The sequence below is a fragment of the Cajanus cajan genome, chromosome 7, assembly GCF_000230855.2.
Source record: "Cajanus cajan strain Asha chromosome 7, NIPB_CcT2T_4, whole genome shotgun sequence".
Classification (NCBI taxonomy): Eukaryota; Viridiplantae; Streptophyta; class Magnoliopsida; order Fabales; family Fabaceae; genus Cajanus; species Cajanus cajan.
In genome coordinates, this window is record NC_138523.1 from 12006967 (window position 1) to 12029391 (window position 22425).

Sequence of the window (22425 nt, forward strand, 5' to 3'; positions counted from 1 at the left end):
ACAATCTACAACTTCTATGTTGACCTCAAAAGTTAATTTTATCTTTACTATTTTTAAAAATTATAAAATTGAAGCAATTTAGCCTAAAGTTGACAGTTTAATCTTCGCTCACTAATTTGATCATAACTTGAGTTCTATACCTCCTTTTTGAGTGATTACAATGGCATTGAAAAGTTAACATCCAGAGATACAATTCTTATAATTATAAAGATCATAAAAAATAAATCTAACATTAACATGTCCAATTGTGGCATTTATCACGCTTAGAGTGGAGTGGACAAAACCCTATTTATAACAATTGTGCCTACCATGACTAAGGTCACACCCGATGAGAAACTTACTTAAAAATAGTTTCAACATGAAAATAGAAAAAAAAAATAGAAGATAAAGCGTAAACGTGAAAATAAAAGGCATAAATTATCTACGCTCAAAATCCTAATTTATAAAAATCCATCCTTCCTTTAGTTTCTTCTTAAATAAAATATAATTAAATAAATCACTATATAAAACACCTTTATTTCAAAATATAATAATAAATTAATTGAAACACATGATTAAATAAAACAACTTAATTATTTCTCAGAAAATCCCTTTAATTAATTAAAACTTTTATTAATTAAAAATATTAATAATTATTAAAAATCTATAAAATATTTTATAAAAATTTATTTAATTAATTAAAACATCCTTTTAATATTTTAAAATACTTAGAATGTTACATTGTTATTCTCATATACCTACCTATAAAATATTTTATAAAAATTTATTTAATTAATTAAAACATCCTTTTAATATTTTAAAATACTTAGAATGTTACATTGTTATTCTCATATACCTACATTCATATTATACATTTAGAGAGGAAAAAAAAGTATTTAAACATAAGTATGATTTAGTTTGAACCGATTTCACATTTCAAATCATAAATTAAACTAAATCATGAGAGAGAGAAAAAATCAAACAAAATTGCTAATTTTCCATTTTTATTAGTTTTTATTTTCTATTTGGATAGATTAGTTCAGTTTTCTTCACAACTAAAACATCATTTATAATATATTCTTTTATGAATATGGCATGTTCAATAGCTTACCAATCATTGAGGTGAATGATTTGAATCAGAAATTAGTTTTAGAGACCAAAGACTTGTCAAATTAGAATGACTACTTATTACAAGCATTTACTATTAGAAAGACTTGTAGAACATTAAGGTCCCCTCAATTAAACTAGCATTCATCTTGCCTCTTTTAATGATCATTTAAAAGAATCTCAAAAATAAAAATCACCTTTTTCTTTTGAAGATAGAAATAACTTATTTTTTTAATTTGTTGATATGAAAATGTCTATTATTTGCATTCTCTCAAACTTCATAGAGATGGAAAAAATAATCATGTATTTTTTTTATTAATTCCACTCTCTTGTCTTATACTAAAATATACTTTTCCTTCTCCAACCGATTGTAATATATTTAACAATATTTCATTTTCAAATTTTATTTATGTTAATGTACAGTCAACTTTTACTGTAAAAACAATATTACCAAAGTATCATTTACAATCTTCTACCTCAAAAGATGTATATATTATGTTGATTTTTATACTTATATTAAAATTAGCGTTGCTTTTTCCTAAAAGATATACTATATTTTACTCTATATTTTTCACTAAAACTAATTTTACGACCAAAATAATTACTCTTAAAACTAATAATGAAAATTTATTTATTTTAATTTTAGTACAAAATATTAAAATAGTCCGTCATTTAACATATTTGAATGTGCACATTAGTCGAGAGTAATATTATAAAATTAAACTACAAAATTTAAAATAATTTAAAGGAAAATTTTCTTTATAATTTTAAAGAAAATAATTTAATAGATAAATAAAAATTCTTTTATTATTTAAAAAATATTAATTTTAAAATGTGAAAATATTTTCTAAAATATATTTAATTGTAAAACTATTTTAATTACTTTTTAAAGAAAATAATATAATTAGGTTAAAAATTAATACTTTATTCATTCTTTTATATTTCTAAAAACTAGTTATATTTACCTAAAAAAAATATTTTATGTAAGAATATGAAGAAAAAATTCCAAGACTTAGGCTATTTTTAATATTATCATGTGTGAAAGATATTGATCCAACGAAGTTATAGTATTGGAAATGCAATTAGTCTCTAATTTAACAAGTTGAAAGACATTTATAACAGTAAAAAAGAAAGTATTTTTAAGATAATTTAAAATTTTGTACATTAATATGATGTATATATTTTGTGTCCAATAATTACATATATGTATTAATGTGATTCTATTTTAATATTTTCAAAATTATGAAAATCAAATCGACCAACTAAAAATTTGGAACCCAAGTCGTCAATAATATTAACACTCGTATCAGTACTCTACGATCACGTCAATCTTACTCATAAAAAAATCACGTCATTATCTTAGACAAATATTAAATTTGAAGTTATTAAATACATAAAATTACACTATTTGAAAATTTGAAGACCGAAATCGAACAATTAAAATTTGAGAAACTCAATTCATCAAACACTACACTATAAGAACTAAAAAGTAAAAAATAAATAAATAATTTTATTTATGATCATAGTCATGTTTTATTGTGTTTAATTTCATTTATTTTAAAAAAAAATACCGTGTAAAAGATTTAGAATATTTTTTATTATTAAGTACTATATTGAAAATATATTGATTTTATTGGTTCAAAAATATCTTCAATTTTAAAGACAATTGGATTAAAATGGTTTTGGGAAATAAAATTTTCAACTATGTTTTTTTCAATCTGTAAAAGCTAAAAGCAATATATTAAAAAAAAATTTAAAAACAAAGCCTAACCTGGAAATAATTTTATTTTACCCGGGATGGAGAGAAGAAACTCATTTCCAAAATAAATAATACATTGATGAAAAACATGAAAGTTTTTAGTTTTGAAAATTAAACATTTAATGAAAAACTCAAATTGTGAGTAAAATTGTAAATTTAAAATTAACAAAATTGTTCATCAATTTTTCATAGACATTAAAATTAAATTTTATATATAATTTGATGTACGAATAATATTATTCTTTTATTTTTCTCTCCATATATATTGTCTGCGAGCAACAGCTTTCATGGGAGGGCTGCTACTGATAGTAGAGATCGATAGTGTATTAAAATTAAACTCTTAATTAAAATTGCATGCATGCGTTACGTATGAAAAAGTTCATGTGTGGATAACATTATTCTTTTTGCGATTATTATGACTGCATCTTCGTCGGTCAGCAATGAATTATATATGAAAGTTAAAATTAAAATACATTTATTCCATGTACTTTAAATGTGGATTTCTTCAACCTAATAGAACATAGAAGTGAAATTAACCTAGTTCTGAATGCACATCCAACCAGATAGAATCATGTTCCTTCTCTTTCCCTGCTCACTCCGTGAGAGAGCTTACAAGTTAGTACTTAGCCCCACATACATGTGATACCTAGATCTCCAGCATTGACTCTACGTAACCACCTTCCCCATGAATCTCTCCTATTTTTCCGTTTTAATTTCGGTTTTGGTTTGCCGCATGGAAGAAATTCTGCTCACTCTGAGCAGGAAGCGGAGTTTCCAAAGAGAATAATCAGCCATTATTTTGCTTCTACTTTGTTACATTCCAAAGTCTACCAGTTTTGGTTTTTTTAATATTAATTGGGTAGAAACAAATTCTTCATTCCCTTCTGCAATTACTGAATAACATGCCTCATCACTCACCGGTTACTCGGCGAAAGGTAATTACAAACCCACCGTTGTCAATGTTCCTTTATGGCATCAACTAAGAACTGCATCTCTGATTCGTGTTCTTCAATTTCACCAATTTATTAACATTTATTTATCATTTTTTATTTATTCTTTTAGGTTCAACCGTGAAGATGCTCCTTCAAGTGAGAAAAAGGTCGAGATTGAACAAAGTTGGGACCTTTATCGGGAAATTGAGCTTCTGAGAGCACCCTGAGATAATCCCGGTCAGCAATTTTGATTGTTTTCTCTTTTTTCTTGACCTTTCAGCGAGGATTGAAAAGGGGAAGTGAATGGTGGTTGGGGAAATGGACACAGAGGAGCCGCAAGTTGAGGTTCCTTGGAACCCCACCACCCCTATTAAGCCCGTTCCTCTAAAACCAGTGCCGATCTACACGCCTTTGGAGAGAAACCACATGGGTCATGCAAATGGAGCAGTTGCATGTGTTGAATTCTCACTTGCCCAAGAGAAAATTTGCGGGCCACATGATGGGTCAAACTTTGCCGGTTACAGCGGCAAAACTTGTGAACAGACAGCTTCAGATGCTGTTTCTAGCTACAGCAAACTTGGATTTTGTGAACATTTGTTTGCGGTTGAGGCTGAATCAAGGAACCCTGGTGTGACACAAAGGAATAATGATAGATTGAAGAACCCGTTTGTTCCTTCGTTCATCCTTGACAATGCCAAGGACCCTCAGGGTAAGTCCTATTTTTTGCCCTTACTACTATTTGGTATGTGCCATTTTATAAAATTTTCCCCTCCACGTGTCACTGGAACCAAGTGAGCAATAGATGATCGTAGTGAAGGTAAATTAAGAATCTACACAGAACACTGATGATGACGTAGAACAAAAAAAATAGAACAAGCAACAGCCAGTGAGGGGACACTCGATAAATTTCAGTTAGATATATGTAGCAATGGTTTCTGTTTGCTCCAAAGCAAAGAGCATATACCTTAGGCATGCTATATTTTCTCATCATCTGTTTTTTTATTTAAATGAGATTTGATTTTTTAATTTCTTAGCATGCATTCAAATTCAAACTAGTTTCTGACTAAAATAATTTTATTTGCATGTCTGCATGCATTTTACTCCCTAAAACTTAACCTTGAGACCATGTTGCTCTATGGCATTCATAAAACCTTCACTGGCACAATATCCACCATTTGCTTATCAATAAGCTTCTGTTTTAATTTCCTTTTAATACTTTATCTATCTGGGACCATATTGCTCTTACACTGGTTTGCTTACTCTCTTATGACACAGAAACATACATTTCTTGCTGTAGCAAGACAACTTCCCATGATACCCCATTTACCCTTGACAGTGGCAACAAAGAAGCAAGCAGACTAATAGCATCAATGCAAATCAATATGGAAGAAAAGGATCCAGGAGGGGAAGAGAGAAATGTCCCCACTGAGGTTGACAATAATGTACCACCAAACAGCATAGAGCTTTGCAACCCTGGTGTAGAATCTGCTTCCCTTTCTTCACCATTAAGGGAGAATGGCAACCCGGATAAGGGAAGCACTCATGATCCTGATCTTGGTAAAACACCACAACAAAAACCAAGGAGAAGAAAGCACCGTCCCAAGGTAATTAAAGAAATCAAACCCAAAAGTACTCGGAAGCCTGCTACCCCAAAGCCTGTTCAATCAAAAGAAAACCCAACTGCCAAGAGGAAGTATGTGAGAAGGAAAGGATTGGAACAAACTTCTCCAACAGAAGTGACTACAGAATTTACTAAAGAAATGCCTGAATCTACCAAAGTGTCTTGTAGAAGGACCTTAAATTTTGACGCAGGAACAAGAGATGAAAGTCCTGCTAGCATGGAAAATACAACTGCACTTTTGGGAAAAGTAAATGGGGCACCGGTAGAAGAAACAAATGTAGGCCTCGCATTTGATCTAAGCACTTCATTGAAGCAGGCATCAAACAATTATAAGTCATTACCCAAAACCTCTGAGACAAAGTCAGACAAACAGCCAACTGCCAAGAGGAAGTATGTGAGAAGGAAAGGAGTGAACAAAACTTCTGATCCTCCAATGGAAGTTACTGGAGAACTGACTAAAGAAAAGATGCCTGAATCCACCCAAATGTCATGTACAGGGTCTGTAAATTTAGATGAAAGAGCAAGATATCAAAGTTATCCAGTCAAAGACAACCCAACAGCACATCCTGGCAGTGAAATTGGTCTAGTCATGCAGGAAACGAACATCAGCCTTGCCTATGACCTAAACACTTCCATGAAGCAGGTATCAAATAGTTACATATCATTACCAGAAGACACACAAGCCCCAAATGCATCTTCAAGAAAAACAAGCTCCAGGACAAAGCCAGAGGAAAACCCAACGGCCAAGAGGAAGTATACAAGAAAGAAAAGACCATATAAGACTTCTCCAACAGAAGTGACTGGAGAATTGACTGAAGAAAAGATGCCTGAATCCACCCAAGTGTTGTTTACAGGGTCCATAAATTTTGATGAAAGAGCAAGAGATCAAAGTTATGCAGTACAAGAGAATCCAATTGTGCATATGGGCAGTGAAATTGGTGTAGTCATGCAGGATATGAATGTAGGCTTTGCCTATGATCTAAACACTTACATGAAGCAAGCATCAAACAGTTCCATGTCATTACAAGAAGACAAACGAGCCCCAAATACATCTCGTTCAAGAAGAAAAAGCTCTGGGACAAAGTCAGAGGAAAACCCAACTGACAAGAAGTATGTGAAAAGGAAAGGAATGAACAAGATTTCTGTTCCTCCAACAGAATTACCTGGAGAATTGACTGAAATAAAGATGCCTGCAATCCCTGCATCTGCCCAAATGTCATGCACAGGATCCACAAATTCTGATGAAAGAGCAAAACATAAAAATTATGCAGTCAAAGAGAATACAAATAAACATCCAGGCAGTGAAATTGGTGTAGTCATGCAGGAAATGAATGCAGGCCTTGCCTATGATCTAAGCACTTCAATGAAGCAGGCATTAAATGATGATGTGACATTAACTAAGGAAGCACAAGCTCCAAGTACATCTTCAAAGATCAATCTCCCGGGGGAAAAAACAAAAGAAAACCCAACAGCCAAGAGAAAGTATGTGAGGAAAAACAAATCAAATCCATCTCCTATTCCTCCAACAGAAATGACCGAATTGACTGAAGCAATGGTGCTTGAATCTAACAATATGTCATGGAGAAGGTCCTTAAATTTTGACATGGGAACTGGAGATGAAAATTATGTAGGCAGACAAAATTTAGATTTGCTCATTGGAAAGGAAAATATGGTGTTACAGGAAACAAAAGTAGGCCTTACCTATAATCAAGACACTTGGATGAAGGAGGCATTAAATAATTGCATGCCATTACCTGAGGAAACACAACAACCAAGTTCATCTATTTCAAGAAGCACTCCCCTTGGGGCAAAGCTGAATGTCAACTCTGTAGAAAACATAAACGAAAATGGCCAGGCAACTGCTCAGGATGGAAACCTCAGTAATAACCAAAGTTCAACAAGGTTACAAATGGTTGGTTCAAAGAGAAAACATTCAGGTACCTTTAATCATGCAGATGACAGCAGCCTGAATCTGATTGGGGCACACTATAATGGACTTGCCTCATACCAGACTAACTTATGTGTTCAGTTTCCAAACATACAGAAGAAAAGGAGAACTGATAAGGGGAAAACTTCTATCACTTATGTTACATCTGTGACTACAACAAAAGAAGTCCAACAGACATATCCTCAGGAAGATGCTCTAGTGCATCCATATGCATCAAGCTCCGGCTGCTGGATTTATGGTTCAAGATATAATGCAGCTGGAGTCCCAGCCATAAGTGAATTGACAGAAAGTTCTATTGATAATACTCAAACATTTGATGAGTTCGTCTTGTCTTTGAAAAGGCTGGCAGAAAGATCTCAATCCTCTACTAGTGATCGTGGTTCTCTAACTAGAATTAGAAACTGTGATACTGAACCAAATTGTACTGCAAAACAAGTAGCCTGTGGCAGAGAACAAACATGCATTGATGCTTTAGTTGTAGAGACACGTGCATCACTCATAAAAAAGAAGCGGAATAGAAAGAAAAGTGTTCTTCCCAGTTCAGCACATTCTAGCACAAATAAGATGCTACAGCACCATCATTTTACATTGGGAAATTACCCCTTTCCAATGGGGATGTCATCAGGTATTTGAACTGAATCCTTATTTTTATGCCAATAACACTATATACATCTCAAAAGACAAATAATTCCACAATGTAATTTTTGGCATTGCAGACATTGCTCCTGAAGTACTATGGAAAACCATGAATTATATTGATGCATTAACAGAGCAATTTAGACGACTAAACATAAACACAGAAGCCAGAGACCTTGCATTACATGAGCAGAATGCACTGGTCCCTTATAAGCAGCAAAACAGCCTTAACCATGGAAATGGGGTCATTGTTCCCTTTCAAAACAAGAAACAGCATCCACGACCAAAAGTTGACCTTGACGATGAGACTGAGAGAGTTTGGAAGCTTTTGTTGCTAGATATAAACAGTCATGGGATTGATGGAACTGATGAAGGTAAGGCCAAGTGGTGGGAAGAAGAACGAAATGTGTTCCGTGGACGAGCAGACTCATTTATTGCAAGGATGCATCTTGTACAAGGTATCAGTTTTTGACATTATTCACCTTTGACACACACCTCTAGTCCTCTAGCAAAGCACCAACTTACATGTGATTAATGAAGTGGAAAAAATGAGAAAAAGAAAGAAGATGCACAGCAAAACTACATTTTAAAAGAATACTAAAACATTATCTGTCTTCCTACTTTCCATAAATGTGAAGCAATAAGTTGGTGGTAAACCCCCACCCTCCAACAACTACAACAAAAATGGGTTCCCTATACCACCACAACCATGAATTATGAAATGATTTGAACTACCTAGGCCAGTGATAGTGTCACGAGAGCAAAGCATGGGCCACTCTTAGTGTTTAAAAAATGTAAGTACCTCCACTTTGGCAGTCATCAATTGGGTTTTTTCTGTAATTGATTAAAGGCAAGAAATTTGCAAGAGTAAGACAGATAAAATAGCATCCAATATCTCATTCTTCGTTCATAAACTTCAGCATATCTTATGCATAACAAACCCCCAAAGAAAACAATAACTGCTGATTTAGCATAGTACAATGTAAAGATAAGTAGCTGAAATATTTTTTCAGGTGTACTGTACTTAAATCTCAATGACTCCCATGTAATTTGACCATAGTAGTCAATCCCGGATAGCGGCGCGGAGCGGCCGACCCTAAAACTGGGATAGCGGGATGACGCGGAGCGGGATAACCGCTATTTAAATATTAATTTATATATATTAAATAATTAATAATATATATATAAAAGCTAAAAAAACAAAAATAATTAATAATATATATATATATAGAATCAGAAATTTAAAAAAATATGCTGCTGAAATAGAAATAGAAATTTCTGAAATTAAAAATAAAATTTTCTGAATTAAATTTAATCAGAAATTAAAAATAAAATTTGCTGAATTAAATTTAATCAGAAATTAAAAATAAATTTTTCTGAATTAAATTTAATTAGAAATTAAAAATAAAATTTGCTGAATTAAATTTAATCAGAATTTAAAAATAAAATTTGTTGAATTAAATTTAATCAGAATTTAAAAATAAAATTTGTTCAATTAAATTAAATCAGAAATTAAAAAAAAAATCAGTTGAAATAATTTAATAAATAATTAAAAAAAAAATATGTTGCATGTTGCATAAAAGGCATCCTCGAAGGAGAATAGAAGGAGAATAGAGACAAACGCGCGTCGGAGCTTGCGGCCACGTCGGAGCTGCGTCGGACCTGGAGGCGCGTCGGAGTCCGAGGTGCGTCGGAGCTGGAGGCGCGTCGGCGATGGAGGTGCGTCGGAGCCGGAGTTCGTCGGAGCTGCACGCTGCACGCACGATAGCCAGAGAAGAAGAAAGGGAGAGACGAAAGGAGGGGTTTGGTTTGGATGAGTCTGAAATCGCGAGAGGGAAGTGGAGGATTAGGGCAAAAAAACCCCATTGAAAAGACCGACTTACCCTTAATGAAGGGTAAGTCTGAAATCGCGCCGCGATTCCGCGATTTGGGCCGCTCCGCTCCTCCTCCGACGCGGCCGCTCCAGCCGCTACACAAATCCGCTCCGCTCCAGCAGCCAGATTGCGGGGTGAGGCCGCTCCGCTCCGGAGCGCCGCGATAGCGGCCGCTCCGGCCGCTATTGACTACTATGAATTTGACTAAGAAACGTATGGCACTTACTGAAATATAGTGTAATGAATGCATGTACTCAAGATGATGTTACAACTTAGAAGAGAAATAATTGCAATAAGAATTGTCTTGAAATTTAGAAAACAACAATGTGCAGAAAATCCCTACTCCATGAACAGTCAAAAACTAAGTTAATAAGAGCTTCTTCCATTGCATTAATTGGCATTGGTAACAGAGTTCATATATTAATATAAATCATAATCAACAGGAGACAGAAGATTTTCTCGATGGAAAGGATCAGTTGTGGATTCAGTGGTTGGAGTTTTCCTCACTCAAAATGTCTCTGACCATCTTTCCAGGTATAAACTCTATAAGCTAAATTTTGGCAAATTTATAACTTGATGACATGCCACAGCAACATTTTCTGCTCTCTGTTGACAGCTCTGCATACATGTCCCTTGCTGCTCGATTTCCCAAAAAATCAAGCAGTGAGTGCAAAACACACCATGCGGAAGACTCAAGGCTGGTAATCAACGAAACACAAGTGCATATAGTGGAACCAGAAGAGAGCACGGAATGGGATGCAAAATTATTGAATCAATCTGTTTATGACCAGAGTTCTCTAACACTAGACATTGTTGAGCATTCTGGAGAAAAAGAAGCTATCAACAGCAATGATTCCTGTGGAACTAACAGCAGTGTGATTAGCACAGATGAATCAAACTCCAGACTTTCGGAATTATCCCAAAGAAATACAAAGGAACACTGTAGTCCAATGAGGAGTGGACTACTTAGTGATACGATTGAGGAAGCAGAAGAAAAATCATGTTGTGATGGTGATAGGAAAGAGTTACATGACATAGTTTCATCCCAAGGCTCTGTCATTTCATCCCAAATATCTGGAGATTTTTCAAATGATCAAAATCCTGAGAAAGTAGGATCATACTCAGATAGTAACTCAGAAGTAGAAGATCTCTCCAGCACAACAAAGTACAACCATTTTGATAGCAGCACTTCCTTCAGTAAACTTCTTGAAATGGTTAGTTCATCCAAATTTTATGAAGACAACAGTCAAAAAAGCAAATCAACTGAGAACTTAAGCGGTGCATATGATCAACCTATACACATGCCGCATAACAATCCAGTAGAAAGCTTGAAAAAATCAAATTGTACAGAAGGCTCTTCAGAAGCATCCATCACCCAATCCCTTGAATATACTTTGAAACTCACCCCCGACTCAGGAATGCTTGATGTTAACTGCTTTGATCCTTTCAAAACAGAAACCTCGTCAAGTGACTTCTTAAAGAAAAAGGATGAAAATGGCATGAACAGATCAAGTTTTCAAACAAAAGAACCTGCAGGAGAAGTTGCAAGAACCCATTCTCAAAGCATTGTATCTCAAGTCCATCCTCAGGAACCAAACAATCACCTGCAGCAAAGCTTTTTCAACATTTCTGGACAAACTCAAGTTCTTGTGCAGAAAGAAAGGGATGAGCACAAAAATGTCAGGAGGAATGAAAACAATGAGATAAGTTCTGCCCCAATAAAATTAAAGAGCAGGGAACAAGGAAAAGAAAAAAAGGATGATTTTAACTGGGATAGTTTAAGAATAGAAGCACAAGCTAAGGCTGGGAGAAGAGAAAAGACAGAAAACACCATGGATTCTTTGGACTGGGAAGCTGTGAGATGTGCAGATGTCAGTGAAATTGCCAAGACCATCAAAGAACGGGGCATGAACAACAGGCTTGCAGAACGCATTAAGGTACATCAAATTCCATAAAATAATACTTAGAACTTTTTTGAGACAGACAGCCTATGAATGGAGCTTAAATGACATGATACGCTGCAGGATTTCCTGAATCGGCTGGTTGAAGAACATGGAAGCACTGACCTTGAGTGGCTTAGAGATGTTCCACCTGACAAAGCAAAGTAAGTACAGTGGTTAATTAAACCACTTAGTGAAGTACTATTTCTCGTACACACAATTATGTGAGCATTTCTTGACTGCATGATTGGTGAAACCAACAACCTGAACTCTCTGAATTCACAAATAGCAACACTCACACAAGTGGTGAGACATATTTCAAGTAAGGCAATAATAAAAATTGATTTCATACATACAGAGAATACTTGCTCAGCATAAGAGGATTGGGATTGAAAAGTGTGGAATGTGTGCGGCTTTTAACACTGCACCATCTTGCCTTCCCGGTAAGTTGAAAGTAGTATGCAATTGCAGGAATATGGAATAATTGATAAATTATTGACATATAACAGGTAGACACAAATGTTGGACGTATAGCAGTACGGCTGGGATGGGTCCCTCTGCAGCCACTGCCTGAGTCACTGCAGTTGCATCTCCTAGAATTGTGAGTAATGCATAAATGATACGAGGCATTAATTTTGTTGATAAGAACTAATATCATTGTCTATGTAGGTACCCAGTGTTGGAATCTATACAAAAATATCTCTGGCCTCGACTGTGCAAGCTAGATCAAAAAACACTGTAAATTTTCCTTACAATTTACTATAACAAAATAACATTAAATATATATATATATATATATATATATATATATAAATTCTCTTTGTTTCTGCAATTTTAGCAAGGGTTTAGATATTGATTTTTGATTTTTTACTTTTTTTGTTATATTACAGATATGAGCTACATTACCAGATGATTACTTTTGGAAAGGTAAATTGCATTTTCTCAAGAGACTTACCTTACTTGAGCAAAACCCATTAAGATTGGGACAAAACTACAATAAATGCAGGTCTTCTGTACAAAAAGCAAGCCAAATTGTAATGCATGCCCAATGAGAGGAGAATGTAGACACTTTGCTAGTGCATTTGCAAGGTATGTATATGAAATATGAAAACTCCTCACAAAATTTAGTAGTCTAGAAGGCACTGCAAGTATTGTTAACAATATAGGTTAATAACTTGTCAGGCAGAATACAAGAAAGTTCATATATCTAGAATTATAATACTCACTTGCTCATTATAATGGCCGTACTATTGCATTCTATCCTTATCACAATGGCTTAATTAAGAATTGTTTACGTAAGTGACAGCTGGAAATGATCTCAGTACCACACAGAACCCAATAATATGCATGTATTGCAAGTTATGATAGATCAATTACAAATAAACAATATCGTATGCAGTGCAAGGCTTGCATTGCCTGGACCAGAGCAGAAGAGTATAGTTACCACAGCTGGAAATAGTGTGATTGATCAGAATCCATCTGAAATCATCAGTCAGTTGCACTTGCCTCCCCCTGAGAACACAACCCAAGCAGAAGAAATTCAACTAACAGAAGTGTGCAGACAACTGGAATCAAAATCTGAATTAAACATTTGCCAGCCTATCATTGAAGAGCCAACAACTCCAGAGCCAGAATGCTCACAAGTATCACAAACTGACATTGAGGATGCTTTCTACGACGATTCATGTGAAATTCCTACCATCAAGCTTAACATAGAAGAGTTTGCTCTGAATTTACAAAATTACATGCAAGAAAAGATGGAACTTCAAGAAGGTGAAGTGTCAAAGGCATTGGTTGCTTTGAATCCAGAAGCTGCTTCCATTCCTATGCCCAAGCTAAAGAATGTGAGCCGATTACGAACAGAACACTGTGTGTAAGTAAAATAACAAACTATTCTCCATGTACTTAACATTGAGGGCACCAACAAAATTTCATACTGATTTCCGTAAAAGCAAGACCAGCAATCAGTAATTACATGTCCACAATTATTAATCCAGCAATGTTTGAAGATGCATGTAATTCATCCATAGAGTTTAGAAGGCATCACAGCCACCATGCTACAGTAGTAAAAAATTCTAACAACTTATACTGATTTTGTTTACCTTTATACAGTTATGAACTTCCAGATACACATCCTCTTCTGCAAGGGGTTAGTTATTGCAGCATCTATTAATCAAAGCTATGTTTTACCCTGTATGTCCATCTTTTATTAACTATTTGTGCATTACAGTGGGACACACGTGAGCCTGATGATCCAGGCAAATACCTTCTTGCTATATGGACTCCAGGTAGACAAGAATAACAATTTCATTATCTTGCCTCCTTTCAGATGAATTTAGAGGCACTGTCTAGTCTTTGTCTGCTCCATGTAACAGCACCGTTATTTGGGAAATTTTTAAATAAATATTTTCTTTCAGCTTTCTGGTGTTTCCTAATTCATTTTCCCAAATAAATTATTACATTAGGTGAGACAGCAAATTCTATACAGCCACCAGAAAGTAAATGCAGCTCTCAAGAAGAATTCGGGCAGCTCTGTAATGAGAAGGAATGTTTCTCGTGCAACAGTTTCCGTGAAGCAAATTCACAGATAGTTAGAGGGACACTCCTGGTCTGAATGCTTATCAAAATCATTGTTTTAACCATATGTTGCTTACTAATTCGTATTAATTATGGGGCCAGGGAAGGGAACACATCTGCATTGTAATTCAAGCATTATGATAAACTGACCTGAGTTCATGATAAATATGAACAGATACCATGTCGAACAGCTATGCGGGGGAGCTTTCCACTGAATGGCACCTATTTCCAAGTCAATGAGGTAAAGTAATGTGAGATCTTCAGTTTGCTAAATCTCGTTTCCTCTTATACTTGCATATTGAAATTTAAGCAGTACAACTAGTATCATTTGAACCAGGTATTTGCTGATCATGTCTCAAGTATTGACCCAATCAGTGTACCCCGAAGTTGGATCTGGAACCTCAATAGGCGAACAGTATATTTTGGAACCTCTGTACCAACAATATTTAAAGGTAAAGACTTAAGAATTCATAGTAACTTATTTAAGATATAAGTTACTATACCTCAAACAATGGAGTTGAATATATGATTTTTGTCGATCAGGTTTAACAACACAAGAAATTCAACAATGCTTTTGGAGGGGTAAGATTTAATTCACATTCACAGAATGTAATACTGCTTTGTTAATTCAATATCCTACTTTAGCCGGTTTTCGTTGGTGTGATTAACATCACTAAATTGCATTTTTAGGCATACTTTCAGGGTCAAAGGACTAAATAAATGCAGTTCTCCCGCTGCATTTGCTAAAAACACTAGACGCCACCATAATATGCCACCTTACATTTACAGCTTTTAGGTTAATTTTGCAAGCATCTATGCATTATATATGCATATACTTCTATTATCGTAAGTGCTACTAAAGCTTGTTTGGTTCGATTGCACAAATCAACAGCACTATGCTAACAAAATCAAAGATAACCAACAAATGAACCAAAACCATAACTTCCTTCGTAAGCAATGAGAAAGATATGAAACCTAATTACTAGAGTAAATTATTGGTGTAGCGAAGGGTGCCTTGTTTTTGTCTTCATCTCATCCAGAAGCATTTTTTGACCTATTGAAGCCTATTTAGCAATTTGCACTTTCCCCCTACAGTGCACTATGGTATCAAAACTCCTTCAACGGTAACTGAAATACTTGATAGCAATTCCCTTGTGCCATAGCAGCCCATTCCAAAAACACTTCGTCTAATAATTCTAGCAACCTTGTTTCCTTGTTTTTCAATCGAGTAAACCCTCAATTTTATCCTAAGGTTTTACCCTCCCTCCTGAGTTGCCCTTAAAGTAAGAAAATTATATGAATAAACCCCGAAGTATTAGAAATCATAATAAGTATTTTTTTCAAATATTAAAAAATTCATCAAAGTTGCTCCCTGAATGTTAATAAAAAAAATATTAAGTCAGGGACTAAACCGATAAATATTCTATATTTAAAAGGATTACTTATCATATAACATTATTACTTTAGGGGGACTAAATAGAGCGTAATATTGAAAGATTTATTTGATGGTTTATTCTTTTTCAGTCATTTCATTATCAGTCTTTCATTATCCATATTCTCTTCTAGTGGAAGATTAGTGCGCACTCTAGCATGCATGCCCACTAACACTAACACTCAGACATATTAGAATACTTCCGACATGTATGTTTAGTTACCTTTACATAGATTTTTGACAAATTCTCGGCCATCTTATTTCCATACGCCTCTATATATGACACTATTGGTTGATTTGGTTCCTTGCTTTTCTGACATTAGGCTGCATCATGAACGTATATATAAATACGAAATACTACTTTGAAATACAAATTACAAGCAAAGGCTGAGAACTTCAATATTTACAAATGTACTAAAAAAATTTAGCTCTTGCTGTCTTGCTAGTTTTTATTATTATAATCATTACCAGTATTTTACTTTGCATTACAAATAATAATGTTTATCTTATATAATTAAAATGTATAATAAATAATTTTTCAATTCATTAATTATATTTTTGGGTTTATCTATAATCTATATCTATAACTATTATAAAGGGGATATAGGAGATGTAACCGCTTTTTGGTCTCTATTTTTTAATGGACCATTATACCCCCAGATAAAGGGGATATAGGAGATGTAACCACTTTTTGGTTTCCATTTTTAATGGACCATTATACTCCCAGATAAAAAAAAAATCTTAAATTTTCTTTAAATAATTATACACAATTTTTTAATATTTTATTAATGAATAACTATTAGAGGCACAAACCCCTCTAGTAATAAATAATTTAAATTGTGATAGAAGGTTATTTTTTAGTTATTAATAATTTTTTTAAAAAAATTATTGAAATTCAATTTAGAAGTATATATAAAAGATAGATAGTAGAACGTAAAACTAAGTAGTTTTAAGTATACACAAAAATAAGATGATACTTTGAGATGATTGAGAGAATTTTTTTAGATAGTTGTGCATAATGTTTGAAATGGACATTTAAAAGGAGGAAGAGAGGAAATATTGAGTGTCACGATGAGAGTCAAGAGAGTGAAAGCATCACTATTCAAACTGTGTACTGGAGTAGATTATTAATTTGAAAAAAAAGAGGAAAATAAATGATTATGAACCATTCAACCCTAATTCGGTGGAACCATGTCATAACTGAATAGTAAAGCAGGCATCAAGATAACATAACGTATCAAAATTAATGGATGAAAGAATGTTTTGCAGGTTATGTCTGTGTGCGGGGTTTTGACAGGGAAACACGAGCACCCCGTCCTCTGATGGCTAGGCTACATTTCCCAGCAAGCAAGTTAGCCAAGACAAAAGAGAAGACAAAAAAGGAATCGAGTTCGGCAAAATCACGAGGATCAAAATCAAATATAGAACATCCGGAATTGATTTCTAACAGTAGCAACCTTCAAGAAACGGGAAGAGACTGAAGACTAATAATCAGTATTATTCATCCCATGCTGTGTTGTTCAGTAGCGTCTATAAAATGACGAAGTCATTATTTAATTTAACGTTTAGTTCTTCTTATCATGCTCAGAGACTGAGCAGTTTTCCAGATTAGGACCCCAATAATGTATTATTAGTAGCACTTAGGCTCTAGTTTCTTTCTTGTTTTCAAAAAAAAAAATTACATGAGTGTGAGCTATGTAATGCCTTGAGGGGAATTGGGCGTACTTTTCCCCCAATTTATGCTGAGATACACAACTTGAATATTATGTCCCTCACTTCACCATTGCCAGTTGCACATTTAATCTGATTTTTTTACTTCAGAATTCCATTAGCAAAAGGAAGAACGAAATACTGTCCTCTACGGATTAATTATCTAGCCCAAATTCTGATTTTAACAGCAACAAAATTGCATCCTAAATCTCCAAATTCTGATTCTAATAGTAACAAAATTGCATCCTAACTCTACAAATTCTGATTCTAATAGCAACAAAAATGGATCTTATTAACTCGCTGTAATTGTTCAAAACTCGGTAAATTTAGCAACAGAAAATAGCCTTGAAACAAGTGGAAGAAAAAACCGCATCGTTCAAACTTTCTATGACCTAAAATATCTCATAAAAAACTATAAAATTAATTGCGATATCTAATTACGTTCTTAATATACAAGCGAACAATAATCGAGAGAAACATTGAATGAGAAACTAATTTTGACTCAAACATTGCAGTAACAGTGAATTCACATAGTAAAGGTTCCGAACAATGATTAATAGAGAGTAGGTGTTTCAAATAATGAATCGATTACTATGAAGTAAAGGTTTGGAACAACGATTAATATAGAGTATAGGTTTCGAACAAAGAATCGATTAATATGGAGAAGAGATTTCGAATAAAGAAGCAATTAATATAGCGAAGAGGTTTGGGACGAGAAAGCGTACCTTGAAGAGTTCTGAGAGCGCACCGAGAATAACATCGAATCAAATGGCGTGGCAGAGAAGATACAAGGAAAGAGAGGGTGCGGCGTAGCAGAGGTGTGCGCAAGTTACACCTTTTTGGCTCTTGCCGCCTTAGCGCCAATTTCATATGCTTTTTTCCCTCCACGTTTTTCAATTGCTTTCCCTGTATTGCCCACATATTCTTGGCGGTTGGATTGGGCTCTTATTTTGTATTTTTTGTCAAAGCCCAAGCCCAAGCCCAAAAGGCCGAAACCTCTTCATGGAACTGCTCATTGGTCCATAAAATATTTACTTACTTTCTTGAACTTTTTTATTTTAGAAGAAAAATAAAACATGATTTTGTACGATAGTCAAACATCTGAAATTCTTTAAGTAATATTAAAAATAGGATTAAATATATTTTTAATCCTTTAACATATTTTATTTGGTTTTAATTTGTGAAAAAAAATTTCATGAACAAAAAATGTTGATGTCAGTATGTCACAAACCAAAATGTTAATGAAAGAAAATTCTAAAAAATTAGAAGTAAAATTTGACAAAAGTTCAGGGAGTATAATTAGTAAAAAAATTATTCTTAAAATAAAAATAAAAACTAACAAAAAATATAAAGACTAAAAATATATTTAGTTTTATTAAATATAATAAAATATTTAAAATAAATATCAATTAAAAATAATTTTATAATATTTTTATGTGGATTAATGTTAATTTTATGTTTTATATTTAAAAACACATACAATTGTAATTACAAGATACACAAATAAAATAGATCCTTAAAGATAATTATGTGAAAGACTATAATTTCAAAAAATAACCTCATCTTTTTGCACATTATCTATACTTATTATAAAAAGAATATATTTTGATAATCAATTCTTTGATTTCTATTTTTTTAGTAGATTATTATATTCCTTAAAATGTAAAAAAATTATATTTTTTTTAAAATAGTACTTTTAACTTTTAATATTTATCTATATATCAGAGACACAAAGTGTTTTAACTTTTTTATTTTTTATAAAAATAAAAAAATTATAAAAATAATCATAATAAGAATTAAACCTACATTCTGGTGCATTTTACTAACCGAGTCCTTCCCCACCAATCGAAGCTTTTTACTTTCCACTTAAAGTTGGTTGGGTTCGCCGACTAGTAAATTGTCTCTACATCACTCATCGTTCCAATCATGGCATGTTTACAGTTGCGAACCGAAGCCTTCAGACTAGGTTCTTTTTTTTTTTGTTTTATTACCGCGAAGTGCAATCCCATTGACTTAAAATAATAATAAAAGGTAAGAATTACAAGAATAATCGCATCGATAACAAGTTCAGCTTCAGATTCATGGAACCTGACCCACTTTTTGTTCCTTTAAAACTAATACTTTATCATGGGGTATTTACATGCGTGACGATTACACACGTATCAATTTATATCAATCTTATACTATTCTTTTTAAGTGCATGCTAAGGGTATTCTACATTTCTAACCGACAAGGCGATAAGACTAGTAGTAGTCTCTTGTAAATTCAGAGATTACCAGAATAAGTGTTCTAAATTTTATTTCTTTTTTTCATATATGGTATCAAGAGTCAAACTTTTATTAACATGTGTTTTAGAACTTGTCTTATCTGCATATCTTTGGGTTTTGATTTTGTAAAACTTATTGAGAATTTGAGATGTGTAAAGTAGGAAAAGTTGACCCGTGTGTGAGTGAAGCTCTTATGGAGAATGGATAGAAATACTCTTTGGGTGATTAGGGAAGAAAGAGTATTGGAGGACGTTCTCAATATCCTTAAATTTTAAATCACCAACCTAATTTATCATTTTTTTTCAGGAAGTTTGTTAAAACTGATATTTAAAAATAAATTTATGTTCATGAGTGTAACTTCAGCTGATAAAATATTATGTTGAAGTTTTTATATTCATATCTTCATGCTTGTTCGATAGTTAAAGATAAAATATAAAAAAATAATAATAATAAAAATAAAACATTATAAAATAAGATAAACTTTAATGTTATTTATTATTTAAATAATATTATTATATTATACATAATGTGTTTAAAATATATCAATAAGATATGATACAAGTTATATTTAAATAAAAAAAATTATTGTTTCATTAAAATTGCATATAACTTTTTAAAAGTAACTTTTAACTTGTTTGTTTAAATTTGACAAATTATAAAAATTATAATTTTAACTGTATTAAAAAAAAGATATTTTTTATTTATGTAGCTATATTTGTTAAATTATCAAAAAAGTATTTAATGTTTTAAAATTATAATTATTACTCAAATATTTTTCTTTGAAAATTGTATGGTATTATATACTAAATTATATAATATATACCAATATATTATATAATATTAATTTATATAGTAATATATAATTTTAAACTTCTTATAAATATTTTGTATATAAAATATTTATATTCACATATATTACATTATATATGTATTATATTAAATTATATAAATAATATAATATAATAAATAACATAATATAAAGAGGGATAAGTTATCACATTTGTTGTTTCATAACTCAATTATCCCCTTAAGATAAATAATAATAATAATAATAATAAATAATCTAATAAAATATTGGATCAACATAATAAGATAAGGGATTGAATAAAATTATTGTATCATGTTGGGTACAAACAATTGATTATAACATAATATCTTATTACATTCTAGTCATCAAGAGAGTCCTAAAAGTTTAAATAAAAGGATTTAATTGAATAAACTCTTACATAATTATTTATAAATTATGTGAAAAGAAAAGATTAAATAAGTTTTTATCTGATAGCCATAACTCACAGCAAGCCCAATCCATTCAACTAAATCCCAAGAGAGAAATTAGGTCTCCAACGTGGCTCAAGGACTATTATTGAGTTGGTTTTATTTTACCGTTGTTTTTAATCTTAGCCTTGTTTTATATCAACAGATACAAATATTTGACCGTTGCAGTTATTTCCTTTAAATAATTCTTGTATGATCTTTTTGAAAGAAGAAGAAATTATGAAGTATCTCTTTACTTAATTATCAGTTTTTACTTTATTAGTTGTAGTCTATCAGGTTTTTGGTGCTTTCGTTGAGTCTTCATGCCTCCCAAACCAGCCTCCACTTCCAAGGATTTAGAATCCACAATCCATTCCATCTCCGAGCAATTAGGGGTGTTTGCTACCCAAATCGAAAACATTCAGACTTTGCAAAACTCACGTTATGAATCACTCACCAGTTCCATTGCCACTGTCATGGCTCAACTGAGCAATCCTTCAAATTCTACCTCATCATCACCCCTTATTTCCTTCATTCCTCCATCATCTACTGACATACCTCCTCCCCAAATACCATCCATTATGTCTGGCCCAACTTCACAACCATTTAACCAAGTTATTAACCCACCTTTCCTTACACAACCACAACCCTTCCTCCACACGCCCTATTCATTAAACCCTCCTCTCAACTCCCATTTTTCTCCTCCTTATCCCCCACCCTTTACACCTCCTCCTCCAGCACCTGGTTCTCATTCTCAAAGCCCTCACTTTCGTCTACCTAAATTATAGCTAATTCCATTTGATGGCACCAAACCATTAGATTAGCTTTTCCAAGATGAACAATTTTTTACTTTCCATCAAGTCCCTTGGGAACATCGCTTAACCATGACAACCTTTTATATGAAAGGCGATGCACTTAGTTGGTTCAAATGGATGCACATGAACAATCAACTCAATGATTAGTTCTCTTTCACAAAGGCTTTGAAATTACATTTTGGTCCTTCTACGTATGAAAATCATGAAGCTGAGCTTTACAAATTACGCCAGACAGGCTCCATCACAGATTATCAGGCTCAATTCGAAAAACTCTGTAATAGGATTTATGGTTTATCTCCTACTATTAACCTTAATTGTTTCATTTCAGGTCTCTCACCTGCCATTAAGCGAGACTTTGCACTCCATAAACCAGCTTCTATCACACAAGCCATTGGGTTAGCTAAACTTGTGGAATCCAAAATTCTTGATTCTAAACCTAAGTTTTCGAAATAACTTAACCCTTACTTTACATCTCCCACTCAACTCACCCAATCATCCTCTACCACCAATTCTACACCATCCCACCCACTTAATACTCCATCTCTCCCAGTTAAACGCCTTTCCCAATCCCAAC

At 33.1% G+C, this 22425-nt stretch overlaps 1 protein-coding gene and 1 long non-coding RNA gene across 2 annotated transcripts; one reads left to right on the top strand and one right to left on the bottom strand.

Annotated features, from left to right (window-relative positions):
- Positions 1-3318: 3318 nt before the first annotated feature.
- On the top strand, positions 3319-17588 carry LOC109808582 (uncharacterized). The gene is made up of 20 exons (XM_020371637.3): positions 3319-3780; positions 3908-4486; positions 5053-7971; positions 8063-8440; positions 10300-10390; positions 10473-11793; positions 11881-11960; positions 12155-12239; positions 12306-12397; positions 12466-12534; positions 12687-12723; positions 12803-12885; positions 13196-13669; positions 13909-13945; positions 14027-14084; positions 14262-14404; positions 14549-14614; positions 14711-14825; positions 14917-14955; positions 17075-17588. Exons 2-20 carry the CDS (start codon positions 4081-4083, stop codon positions 17284-17286), a joined length of 6705 nt encoding a protein of 2234 aa, XP_020227226.1. The 5' UTR covers positions 3319-3780; positions 3908-4080; the 3' UTR covers positions 17287-17588.
- Positions 13016-18920, bottom strand: LOC145950123 (uncharacterized). Its single transcript, XR_014428222.1, has 2 exons — positions 18241-18920; positions 13016-16129 (listed from the first exon to the last, which is right to left on the bottom strand). It is a non-coding gene; the product is annotated as an uncharacterized LOC145950123 (long non-coding RNA).
- Between the last annotated feature and the right edge of the window lie 3505 nt (positions 18921-22425).